Source organism: Festucalex cinctus, chromosome 2 (assembly GCF_051991245.1).
Source record: "Festucalex cinctus isolate MCC-2025b chromosome 2, RoL_Fcin_1.0, whole genome shotgun sequence".
Classification (NCBI taxonomy): Eukaryota; Metazoa; Chordata; class Actinopteri; order Syngnathiformes; family Syngnathidae; genus Festucalex; species Festucalex cinctus.
The window spans coordinates 24,752,767-24,777,485 of NC_135412.1; the positions used below are offsets into that span (position 1 = coordinate 24,752,767).

General features: G+C 38.6%; 1 protein-coding gene across 3 annotated transcripts in view; it reads right to left on the reverse strand.

The window, feature by feature from the left end:
* Window positions 1-13,164, reverse strand: part of LOC144015041 (zinc finger protein GLI2-like) — a 40,269-nt gene extending 27,105 nt beyond the window's left edge. The window contains exons 1-2 of one of the 3 annotated variants that reach the window (XM_077515354.1): window positions 12,864-13,164; window positions 4,615-4,712 (exon numbers count right to left, since the gene is read on the reverse strand). In XM_077515354.1, coding sequence (XP_077371480.1) covers window positions 4,615-4,702 — 88 coding nt within the window. In that variant the 5' untranslated portion in view covers window positions 4,703-4,712; window positions 12,864-13,164. Of the gene's footprint in view, window positions 1-4,614; window positions 4,713-5,737; window positions 5,845-12,804 lie in introns of those variants that run through there. The other 2 variants (XM_077515355.1, XM_077515353.1) reach the window with 2 other exon arrangements.
* Between the last annotated feature and the right edge of the window lie 11,555 nt (window positions 13,165-24,719).

The window sequence follows — 24,719 nt, forward strand, 5'->3', positions numbered from 1 at the left end:
CCAAAAAAATGTCTGAGTTATGTGCTGAGGTTGGATCCCAAAAGCGCAGACACCAGAGTTTAACAATTTATTCGCATAACATCAAGAGTCGTGGACCTAACTTGACTTGACCAGAAACAACGAGAAGGTATCGAAGAAAAGAGGAGCAGTTAGCCAGATGGACATAGGAATAATCCGACAAAAACACACACTTCTCGGTTAGGCTTATATAGACCCAGTGGCGTTCCTAAGCAACTTGGCACCCTCGGCAGGATTTCTGGGGTCACGCCAGCTTTACCGCGTGGTGAAAATGCACCAGAATCGGGCGGGTCGCGGCGTGGACCGAAACACGAGCACCCGGGTCCATTCTAATTGACTCGGCGCGCCGCATCTCCACTTTTGGAAACAAAGTGACTCTCGCTTGAGCTTCATTACATGCACCCCCATTTCCATAGGCCTCTGGGACCGAGACCTGGGCCGCTCCGGCGGAATAAATGAGTGCTCCGTTGATAAATGGTTCTATTAGCAATCCAGATTGTTAAACTGTGATATAACAGATCGGAGCGGCAAGCGGGGGTCCATTCATTTTCCTCCCCTCTGCACACTTTTGTTTCCATGTGTAAATAAGGTATTAAAAACTGGGCATTAGTCGCCTTGTGTGATAGAGAGGAAATTGTTCCAAATAAATAACCCGGCTCGAGAATATAAAACAGCCGACACGGAGGCTTTCGAGGTGGGCAAGACTTAGGTAGCGTCCCTCCTCCATAAAAGCGGCTGCCGTATATTAGTTTGGGCCTCAAGGACCTCGGCCTGTCTGGCTCGCGTGTTTACTTATCAGGCGCCGCCCGGCGAATCCTGCAATCCTGCCCGAGAAATGCCGTAAGTAATGACTCTGTCAGCTGATATCTGATTGGCTGCAGCCCGCTGTGTTGTTCACTTCAAATTAAAGCACCAGAGGAGGACGTTCTGCGGAGGGGCTTTTATTGTGAAGCGCTTCTTCTCAAACTGGGGTCGGCAGAGAATTGGATTGCAAAAAAAAGTAAGACGTTGTACTCAAAACGGAGGGAAAAAATTATATTTATTCCTAGGGATGTAACGATAACGGCAATATCGTGATATTAAAACTCCCACAGCATATCGTCGTCGTCATGTTACAATATTAAAAGCAACACACAAAAAAAGGGATACTTGACTCATTGAGCCATTTTAAGCACTAAAAAAGTTTATATTTGTCTATGATTAATGTGGTAACTTCATTATTTTTCATGCACAATTAGTACCTTTAAGAAGTAATTTTTCTACTTGTCGACTGATGATGACATCACCTGTGCTGAGGAAGTAGGTAACACCAATCATGTCTCAGTTTACTGACCAAACCCAGAAAACAGGTGAGCCATGATTGGCTGTTACCTACTTCCTCAGCACAGGTGATGTCATCATCATCAGTTGACAGCATGTAAAACAATCACTTTTTAAAAGGTATTAATTGTACATTCAAAATAATGAAATTATCGAATTAATTCTGGACAAAATATTAACTTTTAACTGCTGAAAATTGTTCAATGAGTCAAGTGTCTCTTTAAAAAAAACAAAAAAAAGTAGGGTTGATTTCCATTTGTGCAGTTCTAGCACCATCTGGTGGCTAGTATTTTTAGTGCAGTTTAATTTTCACAAGGCATGTTTTGGTCCTTCCATGTTTAAAATCAATGCTAATAATATATATATTATGTATTTCTATATATATTTATAATATTTTTATATTTTTAATTGCTGTATTGTTTTTAGTATGCACTCTTTAATATATATATAGTATCGCCAACCTCCCCACAATATCGTGATAATTATATCATATTACCGCGATATCGTATTGTGATGTTTGGATATTGTTACATCCCGACTTATTCCAGAGGTGGCCGTTGATGTGTGACATTTTGATGGATGATTTGAAAGCGAGGAGAAACATATTAGTCTTAAGCTGACATTGAGTCAGAGCCATTGGCTCAACGGATTGCGTTGGAGCACCATCCCTGGCAGCAAAAAAAAAAAAAAAAAAAAAAAACATTTTGGAAGTCCTCTGCGATGCAAAGAGTTTCCAATCAGCGCTCATTTAAAAGTGGACGATGATGTCACAACAATACAGAAACACTGTAGTGAGAGACAACTCGTCCAAAAATGTTCACAATCTGACCATTTTAAGACCAAGGTTGTTTTAGTTAACTAAAACTAAAGGAAAAAAAAAAAAATTCAAAAAACTAAAATTCAAAAAACAATTTTGTTCACGAAATAAAATGAAAATGCCTTTAAAAAAATGAAAACTAACAAACTACATTTCATGTTTACAAAACTAAGTAACACTAACTAATTATAGCAAAAATTTCCTTAGTTTTAGCCTTTGGTAATTAATTTAATGCATGAGCCTTTGGGGATGATTTTAAATGCGACTTTAAGCAGATTTATTTTTTATATTAACCGGAATAAGGAGGATTGAAAATTATGTCACACAGAAGTGACGTCATCTAGTAGCAGCCAATAGAAAAGCACCTTCAGATCACATCCATGGTGTTTTTTTTTTTTTGTTTTTTGTTTTTTTTTTAATATTGCACACAAGTAATACACATTTTAAAAAAAGCTAAAACTAAACTAAAACTACGCATTTGATAAATAACTAAAATTAATAAAAACTAATTAAACACTAATTAAGTTGAAAAAAAAAACAAACTCAAAATGAAACAAACGAAAAAGAAAAATTCCAAAACTATAATATCCCTGATTAAGACACCTTTAGAAGGCTTAGTTCTAACTGGTTTTAAAATTAGCTGGCGAGTGTCTGCTGTTGAATAAATAAATAAAAATAAATACATACACACAAATAAATACAGCAGGGATGGGTTTGTTTGTTTTTTTACAAACCCAAAATATTCTTTAAAAAAAAAAAACACACTGATAATGATTCAATTATGTTATCAATGGTTACCAGTGACAAAGTGGGGAAAAAAAATTTGGGAAAAACTGATGGGGAAAAAAAGAGATTTTTTTTTCGCAAGTTTGCAAATCTGTGGGTGCCGAAATGTGAATATCATCACTGTCCTGTGAAAAACACTTATGTCCATTTTTGTCTATTTTTTTTTTTTTTTTTTTTTTTTTACATTTTTATGTTTATGGGATGAAAATGAATGCAAACATCCCAAATATGTAAAACAAAAATAAATAAAGAAATAAAAGGGCAACAACAATATGCAGTGGTTGACTGTAGTTTTATGTTGTAATATCACCATTAACCACTAGATGGTAAAAATGGCTTAGTTGTGCTTACAGCAGATCTTATACTACATCGTTAGTGGATCTAATAATTTTTAGCGGATTCAGAATGACAGCACATTTGGAATGACATGTTTGAGAGTTGCAGTAGGGCTTCAAAGTAGGGTCGCAATTTACAACTGGCTGTGAAATTAGAGATTAAAAAAAAAAGGAATTCAACTGTCAAAATGTGTGACCTGTGTTTGTTATTGATATTATCAATATTTGAATGAATCTTCCCACTGCAATTGTGAAAGTGTCCTCCCTTCTAAGTGGTCCATGGCCACAAAAGGTTTGAGAAGCTCGGTCAGGGAACACATTAAACACTTGGACACGCCTGCCCGTCAAACGTTTCATCATTCCGGTGAACGCACGGTCTTCTGTGTGGGTGTCACATGACCTTCAGAATACCACAAGCAACATGGCTGCCCCCGGCGTTGGCCTCGTTGAAATATTCAACAAGGTCGTGTCCATATTGGCTTGTAAAAGCGCCACTTCTTGGTCACGGAGCCTCACAGAACAGAACCGGTCGTTTCCACGTCAAATATGGCCGCTGTTCTCCATCATTCGCTTGCTTTTACCTAAAGTATGCTAGCTTCTGATTGGTTAGTGTCCGTCAGCTGATAGGGACCCAGGAAGTTTTGTCGCTCTAGCAGTACTCGTGTATGACGAGTAAAGTTTAAATTAAGAAGAAATCCTTCTCCATTCTGCCATTTCAGTTCTCGCAAGTTTCTGGGTTTTTTGTTTTTTTCCTCGCAAATCTGCCACTTTATAAACTCACAAATTTACAAGGTTCTTTTTTTTTTCACTTGCTTTATAAAGTGGCAAATTTGTGACTTTACAAACTGGGACATTTGCAACTTTTTTTTTTCTCGGAATATTCGGCCCCCACCCACCTAACCAAAATAATATATCGTCGTCGTATGTTTGCACTTGCCACACCTCCTGAAAAACACCCTGATGCATCGTGGGAGTTTATCCAATTTCTTTCTCGTCACACAGTCACGAAGTAGTTAAGGGTTGGCTTTCATCCGGCGTGTATGTGAATCTTTAAATCATGACTTGATCGCTCATCAGTCCTTGAGTTCTCCAACCCAAACACTCACCTGTCTTCTCTCGCCACTTTGCCTATTGATCAGCGCTTACCACACTCTTAAGGCCAGCATTGGTCATTAGTCATGCACTTTCACGTTGCAGCTTCTTCACCACTCCCGACTTGCGAGGCCACAAGCGCTTCATTCATCTTTGATATGCATATTTGATTATTTCATCATCCCCGCCCACCGAAGCCGCTCAAAGACAACGTTGACGGCACTCGCCCTCAAAGTTGAAAGCTACCTCTGGTCTCGAGTGGCTTCTTAAGGAGGTCTCCAAAACCGCTGCCGTCCATTTTGTCTCTCTTCTCGTCAGCTCCAGTTGCCTCCATGGCCGAACATCTGAAAGACATAAATGCGAGAGGACCGTTTAGCGGTCGGCAAGGCGCATGCACGCGTCTTAAGTCTGCGCATGGGCGGAGTTTTCTTTCTTTTGCTGTTTTGCTTGCCTAGCGCAGATAGTTTTAGAACGGAACGCAGCTGACTCCCTGCTGATTGAAGCGGCTCCCCTCATTCTCGTAGAAATACACACGGTGTTCCAAATTGCAAAAGCAAAAACACACTTGCTGGGGAGTGTGCATGAGATTCAGAAATTATGATTTACAGTATGTTGACTTATCGTTTGTATTTAATAACTAAATTACATCTAGTTGAGGTTTATAAAATCATTATCAACTAACATGATACAATGAAGGTGGTCATCAATGACATTTATTTATGTGTAAACACTGACACCCAATAAGATGCCCAACAAGCAAAGAAATCTGGAATCAACTTTTCCGTTTTTGTGTGCGTTTAAGTTGATGTTTGTTTGTTTGTTTTTTTAAAGAAATGAGGCAGTGTAGCCAGATTGATAATTGTGATTTATTGAAGGGAGTTCTCCACAATATCAATCTGGGACTTCTCCACGCTTGCTATTTTGTACAATACTTATTGGATGATGCAGCATTGTGTGCACGTTTGTTTTGACCAATGGATGAAAATGTCGTCTGTGGTTTCGTCTTTGGGGGGAAGCACAAACTTCATCAGATAAAATGCAGCAAGTGCCTCTCGCCGTTCAACATTCAACAATGTAACGGTGAGTCATTCTACGAGAACAGAATTAATTGCAGCGTCCATTTTGTCTATGTTAGGTTTGTTTGGCCGTTTCTCAATATCTAGAACACGGAGTACGTTCTTGTGACGCAACGAGCAGCGTCTTGGTAAGCCCGGTCTCAAGAACGTACTTCCCAAGCACGCATATCTCGCTGGCGTATTTCCGTAATTCATCGCAGTTATAACATGTGACTTGCTTTCAATGGATTTGTTCTATTTGGATGTTTCAAAATGTGTTTGTGCAATATACATCGGTTAAAAACTTTACTTACATCCTTGTGATTTTGCGAGACGTCATCAATGGCGGCCCAAGTACTGTTCCAATCGAAAGTATGCATAAGCCAAGAACACACGGAATTCCCGGATGTCGTTCTTTATTGCTAACTTAAACCAAGGATGCATCGGTTGATGCTTGGTGAAGGCTTGGCTGTGAATATATCCCAAGATGCATTTCGTACGTCAAGGAACAAATGAGAGCGGAGTAGCATCACGTTTTTTCTTCTTTCTTCCCACACACCTGTTTTGTGTTGTGTTTAGTGTTGATTAGGCTGCCTTTGGCAGCTGAGTACACCAGTATGTTGGACTAATCCTCTTGCTGATCCACCGACTTTGCCCAACTAGTCTCGACCTCACCTTTGATTCCCGTCTCACCTCAGTTTTGTGCTTGTCTGATTTTTTTTTTTGGGAATAAATTTCATCAAACTTGATTTCCTTCCCATGTTTTGGGGATCTGCACACTTGAACATAAGATGCATCATCACAATTTCACAGTATCTTTCCAGAACCTTCCCCCCCTCAATATTATCGTAAATTGGATAAATCACATGTATAATTTAATTTCAAATGATATTTTTAAATAGTACGTGTAATTATGGAACATCTAGTCACGTGATACAGTTACGGCAATGCGTCACAAGCAGGAAGCTCGCAGTAAGAACATCCAAGTATTCCGTCCATTCAATGCGATTGTGTTTCGCATACTTGCAATTGGAACAGTACTTGGGCCGCGACTGATGACGTATCAAGACATCACGAGGACGTAAGTACGGACAAGAATGCATATTGAGAAACGGCCTTTGTTTCCCCTGGTTCCCCCCGGCACTTCCTGGTTTCGTCACAGCTGCATTTCCCGCCCTAAATAACGCCTGATTGGTCCGATCTAAAAAATTTAAAAAAAAAGATCGGTTGCAAACGGATCAGCGGAAGCAGTACAAGATGGATTCTCGTAGTATTTGTGAACAAATACCGCGAAAATTCAGCTTACTGGCAAGGTTAGAGGCAGTATGGACAGATTTTTTTTCTCCACGTTTTTATTTATTTTTAAAACTACCCTGCTACAAGTGTATAAAATCTTAATTGAAAGCTGCCTGCGGACCACAGTTACAAAACTGAAATTACTTTGCGGCCCACTAGATGGCGCTCGCGTCCCAACGGTTAAGAATCACTGCTATAGAATACGCCAGAACGCCTATCGAGTCTTACCATGGGCAACCAAATTCACAAACGCGCTATCTAGACTGGCACCGGTACAAAAAAATGAAGTTGTGCCCATTTTTTACGCCAAGCACACTGCCACCTGGCTACAAAAACAGGAACCAATGGGGCCAAGCATTAGTATGTTGATGCCAAAATGTCGCATGCAAAATATGCAGCTATGGAAAAAACAAACGATAAACCAAAAGAAAAGAAAGAGAGGAGGGACTTTATGACACAAGCATGACAAGCACCTTTGGCCCAATTGCATAGATGTTTCCAGAAAACACTTCAGTTTCTTCTTTTTTCCTTCTTTCTTCTAACTGATTTAGTCCTTCTTCTTCTATCTTCCTCTTTCTTCTTTTTCTTCCTCTTTTTTTTGTCACCCTGAGCTGGATGACCTATCTTGTGTTAATTTTAGCTGCCATTTTTCAAGAAAACATAACTTTATTTGTCTAGTTTTAATCAACAAAAACTGTCAAAGTTTTAGTCTAGTTATAGTCAGGACATTAATTTTACCCAAGTATATTTTTTGTTCAGCAGATACTGTATGTAGAACATGTTGGATCTAAAACTAATTCACATACAATTTTCTAAAATCAATTATATGTAAAACAACTTAAGACACAATTACAGTATATCAACAAAAGTCTACAATGGCTCCAAGTTATGACCTAGTAAGTTAGCAAGCATTAGTTAGCGGTTGGATTAACATTATTGTTGGAACGTTATAGCCGTTGGCTTTTTTTTTTTTTTTTTTTTTTTTTTTTTTTAACAAAATCATATAATTTATCTAATTTTTGTTCATGAACTAAAATGTTCATAAATTTTAGTTCAGTTTTTATGAAGTGAAGTACATTTTCATTTCGCCTTCATTAGTCCATGAAAATGCATACTGATTTAGTCCCAGTTATTTATTAATGAGGGTTTTAGTCTGGTCTAGTTTTAGTCCGGTGAAAAATGTGCATTGACGAAATTATTATTATTTTTTTAGTTTTCATTGACAAAATTAACACTAGAGCTATGTCAGAAAAGTCCTAGGATTTGATCTCCATTTTGAATCAGAATCCACCTTGAACTGAACACCAGAACAGTTGCAGGATCAATTTAAGCGTTATTGTGAGCAATTTATTTTATTTTATTTTTTTTATGGACCTTATTAGATCTTAAAAAACAGCAAGTATTATCCAGGCCTAATAAAATTTTTAAATAAAGCATGTTCAGCCATTTACAAATGGATTCCTAAAATGTAAGACCTGGCACTCTGATGATGTCATAATAGTGCAAACTTCTAATAACTTGTGCTTCTTTTCAACATGGAACCACAATATGTCCTATATTATCATATTCAAACGACTAACTAGCTGCTTACTACTTGCACACCTGTGGGTCTTTTACTGTGTCATTGTTTTGCCATTTTAGCTTCAACCTGAGCTCACCATGTACCGTGGAGGCCGGAAAAGCGACCAGCTGTGTGTGGCACCCACACACACACACAAATATATGCAACCATAATAACCAAGCCCACATGAACCACAATCCCGCCAGCGCACAATCGTAGATGCGGATTACAAATCAGACGAGATCGGGCCGGGGGAAATAATAATGAATTTCCACGTTTGAATTATGAGCAGCGCTCGCGTCACCCTAACAAACGAGCGTGCGTCTCAGCCCAAAAGGTCACAGCGCAGTAGAGTAAAATCTCTGTCAATTCCTCGCCAGCGCACCCCATTCACAAGGGCCACTTGCTGGAATTTATGGCGGGGGGCCCGCCACCTATTCTCCTTTTGAATAATAGCGGTCCCGTAAAAAGAAGCCCGGGTCTAAAATAGACTGCGGCTTGCCTGGAAGGATGGGACTTGTTTATTGCGTGTGCGGCTGGTGTGCAAATAAAGGCAAGCGGATGGCGTTGAAATTTATAGGAACAATCAAACATGATCTGACGTCCTGTTCAGACCTGCTTGTGCTTCTGCTCAGTTGGACAATTTTCATATTTAATGTTGTTGTGTTGTTGTTGTTTTTTTTTTTTTTTTTTTTTTACACACACATAGACATGAACTTTATTCACTGGCAGCCATTTTCACAGAAGCAACCCCCTTCGCCTCCCGGCTGTTTTACTGGATTTTGGCTGATTTTGCAAGGCCCACAGAATATTGTGTTATATTGCTATACAAACATGGAACCTACCAAAAGAAAGATTAGAATCACTTCTTTCATCAGGAAAAAAAAATGTATTTCTGTTTCCGTTTTGCAGCAGTTAACATTAGAATGTAGCTAAGTTTCATCAATATACACATTCCTGGTGAAAACACTGGGGAAAAAAAAAAAAAAAGCTTGTTGCAACATGGATCTGGTTGATCTCTTATACTCTGCTGCCATCTTCTGTCCATTTTTGTCATAACTACCATTGCTTCAATCATTCTCTTCAGTTCAGAGGCTGCATCAAAGCCTTCTGTATAATTAGAATTAAAAAAAAATGTATAATACGTCTTTGGGATCATGACAAAATTTAAAAAACGTATTTATACGTTTTTGAGAGCAAATTAGTTAATTACAAAAGTGATTCTCACAGTGTGGTATGTGTACCAGTAGTGGTACACAGGGTCCCTCTAGTGGTGCACAAAAGAATCACAAAATTAAATAGAAATCAAATGTACATTTAAAACATTAAATACAATCAAACATATTTGAATGAACCTTGTCGCTATCCATATAACCTGTTTATTCATTTCTAGATTAAAGTACAATTTAGTTTTATTTAACTTTTAAGTATAATTTTCCTTCTTTTTAAATGTCCCTGTACTTTTTAAGCGCAATGTTTATGTTCAAACTGTTCATAATGTTCCAGTGGCTTACAATAATAACTGTACAATTAAAAAAAAAAAACAAAAAAAAAAAACACTTGGGCACACTCATTGCGCTGGTGCTTGGTGAGCTATGAAGTATATATTTTATTGTCAAAAGTCTGAATTCTGCAGCGTTAAGCATTGTCATGTGTCATTATTATCATTATTATTATCACCCAACAGCTCTTTCAGATTAAAAGTTCTAAGAATAATACACTTTACATGTCATAAAGTAAAAAGCGTCATCAATGAGGTTGTTCCTACTTTTTTTTTTTTTTTCTTGTGTGAAAACAAAAGTGTGAATTAGAGACTAGTAAATTATAATTAGGCTATGTTAGCTTGCGTGCTAGCTACTTTCATGCTAGAAACAGAACACAACTTATCTGCACTTTCTACTTTGCTAAAATAGGCTTCAGATTTTCCTTGATTTACTGATTAATTAAGATCCTGATTGGGGGAAAGATTTGGAGGTCTTATACGATGAATACTACAACAACAACAACAACAAAACAGGGACATCAGCAACATGGAGGAATGAGAACGAGGACAGTATTAATGGCAGCAGCTTCTGGTCTTCCAAAATTCTCAGCATACACGCACACACTCTCTCAGGTTCAGTGTATTATGTATTGTTTCAGTTGTTATGACCCAATTTAGTGATATATATATATATATTTTTTTTTTAAATCATTACATAACATTAGCTAAACCACGGGTGTCCAAACTTTTTCATTTGAGGGACACATACAGAAAATCAGAAGGACGCAAGGGCCACATAATGTTATGAAGAGAAATTGTGTTTAGTCCTAAAAATTGTACAAATACTTTATTTGTGCTTTTGCATATATAGAAAAATGCTCCAGTATATAAACCAATTTATTTGTAATATGGCAGTAGGGTTATTATAGTTTTGGAATTTTTCATTTTAGTTAGTTTTTATTAGTTCTCAGGGTGGTTCTGTTCGTTTTTATTAGTTGAGTTCTTTAAAAAAAAATGCTTAGTTTTAGTTTAGTTTGTTAGTTTAATTATGAGTTAAAAAAAAAAAAAAAGTGTATTACTTGAGCGCAATATATAAAAAAAACACCATGGGAGCGACATCATTTGAAAGTGCTTTCCTATTGGCTGCTGCTAGATGACGTCACTTCTGTTTGACATACTTTCGAACGTCATTATTCCGGTTGATATCAAAATAAATCTACTAAAAATCACATTTAAAATCATCCCCAAAGGCTCATGCATTAAATTAATTACCAAAGACTAAAACGAAATACATGTTTGCTATCATTATGGTAATATAGTAAAATGTAGTTTCAGTTAGTTTTCGTTTTTTGAATTTTAGTTTTAGTTTTTTCATTAGTTTTTAGTTTACTAAAAAAACCTTTAATGGCACCAGTTTTTCGATACCCTCCCTTCTTACTTTGACCATCTCCAAATATTTTTGTTTTGTTTATTTTATTTGAACTGAGTCAAATGCCATTTTTGGCATATGTCGCGGGCCACTGAAAAATGGACGGCGGGCCGCAAATGGCCCCCAGGCGGTAGTTTAGACACCACTGAGCTAAACTATGAGAACATAATATATTGCTTTTGGAGCATATCATTTTTTCCCCTTCTCAGTACGAGCACTATATGCCACTCAATAAAAATAAATGAATTAAATAAATAAATAAATCGATTTGTATGCAGATAATATTTGGGCCAATTTGTCAAATTGGGTACAGTATTAAGTAAAATTGATGATAAACATTCATTTTTACTTTTTTTTTTAATTTTTTTTTAATTAAAGGAGTTGAATTGGTATTTCTACTTTTACAAGTCTGTACTTGTGTGTAAGTACACAATTTGAGTTGTACTTTTGCTACTATATTACTGGATTTGATATTTTGTTTTGTTTTGTTTTTCCACAGCGCAGACACAATTTCTCTGGGTGCATGTTCACCAGGAGTCAGAAGTTGGACAAAGTGACAACATGGAGATGCGGACCATTCCTCGGACTCTCCCCTTCACACACTGTCACTTATTGCAGGTACACGCATACATGTGCTGTATGTTTTGCATTAATATGGCATATGCATCAATCGCTCCCCTCAGAGGGCAGAAAGGGAGAAAAATGGAAACTTCCCAGAGGTCTTCAGAAGTCTTGTCAAATCTTTTGCTCCTGACATCAAGTTTAAAATGTATCTTATCGATCACGAGATTTGTTTCCTATCTAAGGAGATTTACTCTTGGACCATTTCCTCAAGCATCCAAAAAAAAAAAGCACAAAGTGATCTCAAACATTGCTGTTCACTTTTCAGCTTTGTTTGCTTGTATCAGTTTTTGTGACAAACAAGTGAAGGCGCCTTCACACATTCGAGGAACACCCGCCTTTTCTCCCACGCGTCACTCTGACTTAACGTGAAGGGCCCCCATTTCATTTGTTCACATCCGTTGACCCCCTGTGGAAGGTCAAAGAATGTTTTCAACTTCTTCTCCTAAACATCTGCATTGTGGAGCCCGTCAGCGGCATCACGTTTGCAGCCTCTCTCACCCTAAGCCACATCTTCATGAAGACATTTAGAATCATCCATCCATTTTCTAGCGTGCATATCTTGCATTAGTGAGGCAGGTGTGCTGACAATTAAGACAATTAACCGACCACGTTTGTTTTTGGGAACATACGAAAAGCCCACACAGGAAAGGCTCGATCCCGGATTTGAACCTCCAACAGTGAAGCAGAATTGCTCACCACTAACTCACACATGCACACATTTTGAATTGTACTGTATTTATTTTAAAAAATCATGATGCATTTCTTAATTTCACACCACAAATATGCGCGCAAATATTTTGTTTTTCATAATGAATCAAATTGTTTAGCTCAAACCAGTAACAGTATTCACAGCTTTGACGTTAATTAATTTAAACGGCAAAGTTTTGTTTGCATGCAAAAACAATTATGGAAACAGCTCGACACATACAAAATGATAGCAAGTGCATTATTGTTATTGATTGGACAATAACAAAATTGTTCCTCTTACGTTTCTGATGAAGTCGCGTTGTCAATTTGACATGCAGGCAGGGCAAGCACACGACTCACCCAGTCTCCCGCTTTTCTTTTTCTTCTCCCGGCAATGAAATCTCCGCTTCGAACCGCTTATCAGTCAAACTTTGCGCCTCAGCGCAAGTGAAAAGCTCGCAACGAGCGTACGGAGTCTTCCAAGTGGATCCAGAAGTTCGGTGGACTTCGGTGCAAACCGGATCGGACTTTTCGGCTGCGGAGCATGCATGCAATTGCTCCAAGTGGATTTGTGAAACTTTTTTGTTGTTGTTGTTGTTGTGAAGCGGCGAGCTGGAGACTCAAACGCGCGTTGCTTCTAAGCGAAAGCCCGTCAGCCCCCCGCCCCCAAACCTCCAAGCACCCCACAGCCCCCTCCTGTTTGGATGTCATCAATAACCAATCACCGTGCAGACTTCACGAAGATGAGATGTGGCAAGAAAAACTCTCAAGTTTGCGTTTCATTAAGTTAAGTCAGCCATTCATCTTTTTATTCACGATTACAATTTACGCTGTCTCAAGAAAAAAAAAAGAAAAAAAAAAAGAGAAAACCTTTCTCATGCATGAGCTAAAAATGTTTTTAGATTCACTGAAATCAGGACCAAAGTGTAAGGTTTTATTTCACATTGCTAGTTGATTCGATTATTATCATTATCGCGTGCATAAAATGTATTTTAAATTGAGTCAATTCTGCAATTACAAGAACTCAATGAAGTCCACTAATTCAAATGTAAATCCTTAACGGAGGTTTAGAAATTACTCAATTGTGAATTCATAGTTATAGATAGAGAATCCGCGGTCGAATATACATATATATATTTTTAAATTTCTCCAAGCAATTGTTTGTCTACATTTTGCTCGTCATGGACGCGTGAGTTCGAATATTAAGGTTATCTGACCAGGTTGTTCTGGGTTGTCTGAACTTCATCTTAATAAAACACTGACGCTCAGCGGCGGAAAGGGTGTACTGCAACCAAAGAAAAAAAAGATGCCGCTTGCTCACGGAAACGCTGACCTCTAGTGGGAAAATGACAGTAGCACACAACCGCAATACGTTTTGTCAAACTAATAGTTGTTCAGTGTAAGTTTTTCTTATTTGTCCTCCAGTTTATTTATTTTAAACATATATTTATTTTATACATATAGTTTACAGTTCTCGCCCCCCCCGCACCCGCCCCTATGCTTCCTGAAATAAAGATACAGCAGAGTGTAAATTAAATTTTCCGCTTGACAGTTCGTGTTCAGTGAAAGAATGGAAATAAATCAAGCGTATGTTTGAATTTTATGCTACCTTGTGCACACGGTGCTCAGCAATGACGCTATCTGCAGCTGGCAACTCAAAAGTCCTTGATGATGAAACCAGCAGTCAAGTGAAATGAAAATTAGACACAATCATAACTGTTACTAAAAAGGCCATGTGGAAATAATCTGACTTTCAGGCAATAATAGAATGTTGTTTTTTTTTTCTTTTTTTCTTCTTTTCTTTGAGTCCCACAAGCACCACCTGAGACTGATGACTTCTCCAGAGACATGGCCGCCACCAGGCCAGCTTTGTGTTAACTCACTCACAGTATGAAGTGCACTTGTGTAAACCGTACATGTGGACTGTCCCTTTTCTAGTTTGATTGATTCAGGGCTCACGTTGGTTGTATGCTCAATAAATGTTCGGGGCAAATGTTGCTTACATATAGTTTCGTGTTGTGGGTTCATGGTTAGAATCACGTTCTGGGGAAGTGTTGGTTACATGTTCTGAAAAGAATGTTGGTTACATGGTAGTTATGTTATGAGGTCATGCTCTAGGCCTATGTTGGCTACAGGGGCTAGACAAAGTCTACACACTCCTTTTCAAATGTTTTTGTGTTGTGGAAAAAAATGAGACCAACATTAATCATTTCAAAACGTTTTCCACCATCGATGTAGTCTATTATCTAACAAGTTATTTATTTATTGGAGGTGGAAGTAAAAATAAACAAGTTGGTGGTTACACAAGATGTCAAGGTGTTTCATGAACCCTTGTAAGAGGGTATGCACATTTTGAAATGTTTATTTTTTAATCGACTTAGTTATAAAAGTCCATTAATTGTGGACAAAGTTTGAGAACGTCTAATTTTTTTATAAGACAAAAACCTGACATTTGAACAAGGGTGTGTGGACTTTTTCTATCCACGGCGAATGTCGCATGATCTTGGCTCATTCATGTTCGTTCCACCTTTCACACATGTGGCTCCTCCACATCTCATCTGGTCTGTTTTGGTCGTCAGAAAACACATGTTAGACAACCCTTTGACCTTTAATATCCGCAAAGTTTATTTGGTAGACAACCCCCTCGCTCCCACCTTTTCTGCTGCAATGCGTATTAAATCAGATATGTCGGATTCGGGGACATGCGCTGGTATTTTCTTTTGCGAATTGAATCTTCTCGGTGTTTGTTTTGACTGTGCAGCCGCGCCTACTCGCCATCGATTTCTCCCCTCACAAATTGGGTCCGTTCTTGAGCCTCTCAGCTCGGTTGTGTTCCGTCACCAACCACTGGGGGGAGCTTGTCATCCTGTTCCCTTTTGTGTGTTTGGACTGTTGGACCTGATTTACTGAAGATCCCAAAACAATGGGTGATAAATTGTGTGTTTACTTTACCAGATTTGTTGGCGGTTGGCGTTTGGTGATCTTAGATTGCAGCACAATTGACATCTGGTGTAAACTGTTGAAGATGGTCATATTTTCATTGATTGATTGACATTTCCATTTTGAACAAATAGTGCAAAAGAAACGTGAAATAATGAGACACAGTATATTTCTGATCCAAAACGGGGTATATCGTTCAGCCTAATTTTGTAAGTGAAGTAAAAAAAAATCAATTGTAAAATGACAGAATTGGAAGTGGTAGTAGAAGAGGGAAACAAACATTACTGCGTTACAGAAAAGAAACTATACTATAAAACCCTCAGTAATAAACAATAACTGGGACTAAATCAAAATGCATTTTCGTCAACTAATGAAGACAAGACGAAAATGTACTTCACTTACTAAAAACTGGACTAAAATCTATGGACAATTTAGTTCAGGAACAAAAACGAGATGAAATTAAATGATTTTTGTTTAAAGAAAAAAAAAAAGAAAAGCCAACGGCTATAACGTTCCAACAGTAATGTTAATCCGATCGTAACTAATGCTGGCTAATTTACTAGCTCGTAGCATGGCTGTAATTGTGTGTTAAGTTGTGTGGAGCTGAGCTAATTTTTATGTGATTGTAAGTGAAACTTTTATTTGTAACTGTAATGTAAACTGTTTTGCTGCCTCTTGGCCAGGACTTCCTTGAAAAAAGAGGTTTTAAATCTCAACGGGACTATCCTGGTTAAATAAAATTAAAATTAAAATTAAGTTGTTTTACATAAATGTGATTAGAGAAAATTGTATGTGAATTGGTTTTAGAATCAAAATGTTCAACATATCTGCTGACCAAAAAAAAATCTACTTTGGTAAAATGATTGCTGACACTGAGAACTCCTTACACTTTTTATTAGAAAAAAAATAAACTTAAGAAATTATGTCGAAATTTTGAAAAACTATTTTCAGTAGTTAACTTTAGGGAACTATTTAATTGCTTAGTTTTTAATTTAGCTTAACGCATGCTATTTGCTTGAAATATCGGTTATCGGTCTCCTTGACTACTAATAATCGGTTTATATCTGCCTTGAAAAAAATCGATCTATCACTAGTTTATGGGATACTTTACTTATTTAGCCATTTTTGTCAGTCAAACATTAATATTTTGCCTATAATAAATTTGATATTTGTATTATTTTTCATGTACAATTAGTACCTTTAGAAACACATTTTGCAACTTCCTGTCGACTAAAAATGACATCACAAGGGCTCAGGAAACCAATCAGCACAGTCTGTGAATGTCACCTGACCAAACCTAGAAAACAGGTCAGCTGTGATTGGTTACCTGAGCCCTTGTGATGTCATTTTTAGTCGACAGCAAGTTTCAAAATGTGTTTTTAAAGGTACTAATTGTACATGAAAAGTAATGAAAATATCAAATTAGATATATGGACAAAATATTAACTATTTATTCCTATAATGGGCAAAATATGTGAAGTATCTCTTTAAGTTTGTTAGCGCCATTTAGTGGTGGGGGTTTCAACAAAAAATCAGCCAGGTGACGGATGGCATCTTGAAAAAGTCACAAGTTAACGGAATTTTATTCTGCCAAATGTCGTAATGAACATCAGTCTAAAAAAAAAAAAAAAAAAATCCATCTTGCTGGGGCCCCAGTGGGAAAGTCAACTTTATCCTTGGAGGCATAGATGGTATCACTGTTTCGTGATTTGAGGCGTGCCTCGACCTTAGCCGTCTGGATCATGTGACCTGATGTTTGTGAGCTTCAGCGTGCACAACGTCGCCTCCTCCCACAAGCCCCGCAGCGCTGTGACCGCTCGGCGCCGGCCCCCGCTGCCGTTATGCCGCGTTTCAAGTTCACTTTTTTTGTTCAGGTGGCTTCCCAGATCAATCAGCTTCTCTCTTTCTCTTCTGGGGCAACGTGAGAATCCATTTCCGTCGAGCGGCAAATCGGGAGTGGCCCTCGCTCTGTCACGGATGGATCTCCGACGGTGACGTGATGGTTGATGAATTGCGAGCGGCGTGCCGAGGTCAAGAGGCCGCTGACTTCACATGATATTTTAGGAGGTGGGCGAAAGATTAATGGCGTATAGAGGATGAATAGATAATACAAGTCCGGCAAGCACACGTTTGTGAAAGCAGAGACGGGGCCCCGTCACCTGAACGGGGGTCGTCGTGGCTGCAGAGGAAACGCGTTCCTGGCTCCAGATGCGCGCGTGCAACGCCACATAATTCAGAACAGGCTTTTCCTTTGCGAGCCCCCTCATACTCCACGCCACTTTCAATGTCATGTGTGAGACGTGTGTGTGTGCGTGTGTGGCTGCGGGGCAGACACACATGCGGAAGGAGGAAATGAGACACGACGCGGACTGTACCGACGCGCCAAGAGATGCGAGAACATTCCCGACGTTCACGTTGCGGCCATGAGCGTCGGCGTTCGTTAAGTTTGTGTGTCTGAATGAGCTGGAGGGAAAAGGTCAGCAGGTTTTCCTTTGTTCTGCCGCACCGGACCAGTGATGGATGCTGATCACGTTCGACTTGATGACAAGCAACAGGTCTGCTGCATCTGCCACATGCCACTCTCGCATATCAACAGTGGTGGCACGGAACCAAGTACAAATAGTTTCAACGTGTAGGAAAGTTTTCAGGTTGACTGGGGAGAAGTTACTCAGACCACTTTTTACTTTTACCCACCCATACATTTGAAAACAGCTGCACTTTATACTCATTACTCATTAGGTTGTGAAATAGGATAGTTACTTTTTTTTAACACAATGGAAAAAAAAAAAAACATGGAAAAATGTGAACCAGGGCACATTAATGAAAATTCAGAGGAGCAAGATACAAGGGTTTTCCATTAAATCTGATGTCATATGAGATGTTAATTTGACAAAAACTACATGGTCAATGTTAATTAAACTAAACAGGCTTAATGTTGAACAATGTAAGATTTATTCCTCTAAATTTGAATAGAAAAATTCAAAATTCAAATACGAACATTATGCTTTTTGACTTTGACATTTTATGGAGGACCAAAACTGCCCAAATTAAAAATAAATAAATAAATGAATGAACAAATAAATACAAGTGAAAATAAAAACGAATATAAAAACATAATTCAAAAATTAAATACAAAAAATATATAAATGGAAATATATATATATATATATATATATATATATATATATATATATATAAGTAAAAATATATACAAAAATAAAAAACGAGATTTCAAAAATATGTAAATAAAATTAAACATCAATTAACTCATTCAAACCCAAAGACGTGTAAATACGTTTTTTAATACTTTGACCTTCATTCCAGGAGGCATCCGAACCAGATGCCCGAGCCACCTCAGCTGGCTCCTCTCAACGCGGAGGAGCAGCGGCTCGACTCCGAGTCCCTCCCGGATGACCGAGCTTCTCACCCTATCTCTAAGGGAGAGCCCGGACACCCTGCGGAGGAAACTCATTTCGGCCCCTTGTATCCGGGATGCCTCCTGGACGCCTCCCTGGGGAGGTGTTCCGGGCATGTCCCACCGGCGGGAGGCCCCGGGGACGACCCAGGACACGCTGGAGACTACGTCTCTCGGCTGGCCTGGGAACGCCTTGGGATCCCGCCGGCGGAACTGGTTGAAGTGGCTGGGGAGCGGGAGGTCTGGGTTACCCCCCTAAAGCTGCTGCCCCCGCGACCCGACCTTGGATAAGCGGTAGTAAATGGATGGATGGACCTTCATTTCCAAAAATGTATTTCTCCATTACCTTTTTTTCGTTACCTTATCCTTTACTGCACAACCGATATTTGTTTATGTACAACAATTTGTATACAGCAATTCCTGTTCTTAAAGCGCTTTTTAAATAAAGTTGAGTTTGTTTGTTTGTTTGTTTTAATGCAAGAGTATACAGAAGGCTTTGATGCAGCTTCTGACATTAATAGGTGGCTTAAAGCAATGGTAGTTAACGGCCAGCAGGTGGAAGCAGAGCATAAGAGATCAGCCAGGGCTATATTGCAACAAGCTCTTTTTGACAATGTTTTCACCAGGAATGTAAATTTTGATGAAATTTAGCTATATTCTAATGCTAATTGCTGCAAAACAGAAACAGATGTAAACATGCTTTTTTTCCTAATAAAAGAAGACACTCTAATCTTTCTTTTGGTAGGTTCCATGTTTTTATAGGAATAGAATATTTTGCGGGCCTTACAAAATCAGTCAAAATCCAGTCAAACAGTTGGGAGTGAAGGGAGTTTCGTCAGTGAAAATGGCTGGGAATGATTGAGTTAATAAATAAAAACGCTCTGCTCTCAAATTCATTTATTTCATGGTGCAGATGCTCTGTCAGGACAAATTGTTATTCAAATGAGGGGGTGGTCCTCAGCGTGTCTTGGGTCGGACTCCGCTGTTGCAAACTGCCTTTCAATGGCCGAGTGGAGCAGGTCGGCGAGTCTTGCCGGCTTGCAATAGCAAAGCTATGGGAAGATGTGTTGATAGCATAAGCATACTATTTTTTTTATTATTTTTTTTTACACAAATATCGGTACTTTAAGTAAGTGCGATTCCTTTTGTATACTCAGCATGTCACGGCCATCATAGGAGGCCGTAGATTCGTAGAACTTTTCGATTGACTGCCCAATATATGGCGTGAAGCTCATTTTCTAGTTTGAAAATCCGCATTCTAAATTAAATTGAGCAAAAACATTGCTGTTCATGTCTCAAGTCCACGTCCAAGCCGGCGTGAGGTGGGCGTGGAAAGCAAACCCCTGCGTAACCCGAGAGGGCTGACCCAGGCGGCGGCCTGTGTGGGCGTGTGGGTGGAGGTTATCGTCCCTAATCTCATGACCGTTAGCAACCCACTTTACCTCAGCTTAACCCCGAAAGCAGCTCGACGTGCCGTTGTTGTTCTTTCAACTTCTGAGATGTGTGTATGTGTGTGTCTGCAGAGGAATTTGCTGCTTGTTCTGGGTGTTTGTATGTACATAAAAAAAAAAGTAAAGGTTTTGGAGAAATAATGCTTTGAAAAAGGGCACTTCACTAACACTACAAACATGACTGCTTGGGGAAAAATTGAGTATCTTTGCCAAAGAAAAAAAGGCAAATGATTTTTTAATTTTTACTCTCTCTAAAATATATTTTTCTAAAACTAAAAAAAACAAAAACATTTTTCCCCGTAATGATGTCCTCACATCGTACATGAACTTATTCACTCGCAGCCATTTTCACTGAGGCAACCCTCTTAGCTCTTGGCTGTCTTACTGAATTTTGCCAGATTTTGCAAGGACCACGGAATATTGTGTTCTATTGCTATAAAAACCATGCAACCTACCAAAAGAAAGATTATAGTCCCATCTTTCAACAGTGAAAAAGTATATGTGTATCTGTTTCCATTTTGCAGCAGTTAGCATTAGTATATCGCTAAGTTTCATCATTGTTCACAAACCTGTTGAAAACAATGACAAAAAGAGATTGTTGCAAATGGCCCTGGCTGATCTCTTATACTCTGCACTCTTATACCTTCTGGCCGTTTTTTGTAATAACTACCATTACTTTAAGCGACCTCTTCAGGTCATAAGCTGCATCAAAGCCTTCTGTATGTGATAGTATAAAAAAAAACAACAACAACAACAAAACGTATAAACATGTTTTTGGGAGTGCAGGACAAAGTATTAAAAACGTATTTGCACGTTTTTGGGTTTGAGTAAGTTAATACATACAGCCAGCTGCATCCTACTGACATTTTAACGCGCTGCTCAAAAGTTTCATTCCAAGGAAGGTGGAAATGTCCAGAATCGGGCCTCCCACACTCCAACCTTGTGTGATCCCATCTTGTGCGGGATCCACTGCGACTGCCGGAACGGACGGGCCGAGGACTGATTGACGGCACGCTCCGTCAAAATGTTGACGCAAAGCATACAAATGTCTCCACCCGGAAGCGCCACAAAAAGGGAAACGTGTTTGGGTCCCGAGAGGAATGATGAGGTGGCGAGGACCTGCTCTCTGCCCGCCGATAAGAAGCTTGAGAGTTTGGAACCGGCCACATGGACGCCCCCACAGCTCAGCCATGGAGACTTTGGAAGCCAGTCCGGTGCTCCAACATGTCATCTGTGGCATTTTTCTTTTTGGGCTTGGAGGCCACTTGGGTCACGTGAGTCCACTCGGTCAAATTGCGGTGATTGTTCAGGCCTGAGAGGCGAAGTCAAGGGTTTGAGCCTCAGTGGGTGGTGGCGGCCTTGAGTGGGCCGGCGTTCCTCTTGACTGCGGCCGGAATTCCTCTCCATCCATCCGTCCATCCATCCATCCATCCATCCATCCATCCTGGTATATGTCGGGTGTCCTCATTAGCTTCACAGATGTGCTGTGGCCTACCCCAGATGACTTTGTTTCACACACGTGTAATCTGAAATCGTGATAATTTTGTCGACAAAAAATTTTCGTCACGAAATTTTTTTCAGACAAAAATTAAACGAAAACTAAAATAGAAACCATTCATTGAGACTATAACGATAACTAAAATTGATTGACAATTTCGTCAGTGACTAAAACGAAAATGAAAATGACACAGTGACGAAAATTCACAATGAAACGCGGGTGAGAGAAAAGAACCGCTCAGAAACTGTTCAGTGTTAATTGCACTTTATTTCATGTTCGAACATGTTTTCATTCATTGTGCAGCTGTACAATTAATCTCAAGCAATTTTGCACTTTTGTTATTTAGGTGAAAGCTAAGTTTTACTGTATATTATTTTCAATTCAACATGTTTCATTGAAACAATAAAGACACAGTTGTATTAAATTTTTCTTGCGTGCTAAACTACAGTTACAAATAGGTGTCTTCTAATTTTCTGTATAAAAGTTGAAACGTATGCGGAAGGAAATTATCGACTAAACTGTCAATTTAGTCAACTAAAATTGCTCTTTTTTTCGTCGCCTAAAACTGGATTAAAACTAAAACAAAATCAGATGACTAAATTGTGACAAAAACTTTAGTAAATTTTAGTCATAAGACTATAACTAAAACTAAACTTAAATTTCTTGTCAAAATCAACACTGATCTGAAACCATCGCTCCCCATCAAAATGACTGAAAATGCCATTAATTGCTTGTAACCCACCACAAAAAAAGGCCAACAACTCTTATTGTTTTGATGAGAAATATAACACTTGAGCCACATCGCATTGTATAAAAAAGTGTTGACTCATTGATTAATCACAAAAAAATCATGTATTAACGGAGACTAATCACACTATTAATTTTGACTGCAAATGATCTTTTAGCCAACAGCGGATGGTTACGTTAAAGGTAGCACAGGTTGTGTTTGAGCAATAAACATGACTACATTTAATAAATGTTTGCGCATGACATTCACAATATGTTTTCATGTTAAGCTATTGGGATAATTTTTTTTCCATTTTAAATTATGATAGTAATTAACTGATTAGAAAAAGAGGAGGATGAGAAGTGTGCAGTGGATTAAAAATGTTGACGACGTCCTCATAACATTAAAGGGTGAAAATGTTAACATAACAGCTGTTCTTCAAATTTGGTGGGCAAAAAAAAATGTTGATTAAAAAGCCTTTTTTCTTAATTGAGTAATCAAAATTCCAAGATGTGATTAATCTGTTTGACAGTTCTAATAAAAATGTACAGTAATAGAAACAGCAATTTTCTGTAACTAATCGTAACTTTCTACTTCTTCTTCTTCTTTTTTTTTCTACCCAGCTTGTAACAGATATTTACTTGAGTAGAATCTTGGAATGAATGCAAAATCATCATTAAATAGAAAGTGTTTAGAAAATGAATGGATAGAAACAAAGACTGTTGTAATAGCTTTCTTTGATCATCGTTGAATAGAATTCTTTCGAAAAATACAAAATGTTGAACACAGCCCTAATTTTGTTCTTATGCAGCTCGTTTCTTTGCACTTGGCTCTCATGATAGTTTTCGTCTGTCCAGCTGCGCCAGATCGCACACGTCATTTTGCGTTTCCCACACGCTACAGCAGCGCAACAGTAAGATTTATAACATACCTCAGCAAAGAGAAACGTTTGCCTAGGATTGCGGCTGCTAATCGCTATGTGCTAGCCACAAATTGACTTTTTTCCAAGACCATAAAACAGCAGAGTTTGACATTCAAACTGCACAGTCAGAGTCCAGACTAATAGCATTCCGTTTGATGTATTTCTCCCGAGTCTGTGAGGTTGCGTTTAAGGTGCCGTGACCTCAAATGACATCTTCATGTCCAGACAATATACATCATGTACTGTATAGCAAACACACGCACAGTACTGTATACATCCACTGGCCATAGAAGAAATATCACTTCCTCAGTTGTTTAAAAAAAAAGAAAAAAAAAAAGAAAATTTTGTTGTGAAGTGACTCGCAATTATTGACTATTGTGACATAGGGATGTAACGATAACGGCAATATTGTGATATCGCGATATTAAAACTGCCACAATATATCTTCCTTGTTATGTCATGATATTAAAAGCAGCACTCTGTTAAAAAAAAAAAAAAAAAGTTAGGTTGATTTCCATTTGTGCAGTTCTAGCACCCTCGACTAGTTTTTTTTTTTTTTTTTTTAGTGTAGTCTAATTTTTTTTATAAAAAGGCATGTTTTGGCCCTTTTATGTTTTAAAATCCACATTAATGGTTAGATGAAGGGGAACGTAATATGCTTGTGAAGCGTGTCAATATGTGGAGGAACTCGATGTGTGCTATTATTTTTTAGCAAGTAAGTGCCTCAATATTAAGTGTTATTAGCGATTTTAGGTTGTTTATAAGCATTGCTGTAATGTACAAAAGCACAATATTGTGTTTTTTTTGCTGTTGTTTTTTTAAGCATGAGCTCTTTTTTTTTTTCTTTACAATAATGTGATTTTTTTTTTTTTTTTTTTTGCATCGCCAACCTCCCCACAATATCGTGATAATTATCGTATTGCAACCTTCGTATCGTGATATTTGGATATCGTTACATCCCTATTGTGATGGTGTCACATGGCGAGGAGACACACCCCTCGCTGGGGGTGGGGCTGTGTGGGATGTAGTTGAGGGGCTTTTGCTGTGATGAATTCATCCAGAGGTCAAGTTCACGAGGTTGGCGTGCCTAGAAATCCGTGAGGCTTATCTCTGTAAGAGTCCAGTGAGACAATGCAGATTGGGGGAAAGGGGGGTGGCTGGGCTGGGGGTGGGGGCACTTTGTCTCCATCTGGTAAGGGGGGAGAGGAGGATGAGGAAAGAGGGCAAGAAAGAGAAAAGAAGAGAAGGATGAGGGAGAACGGA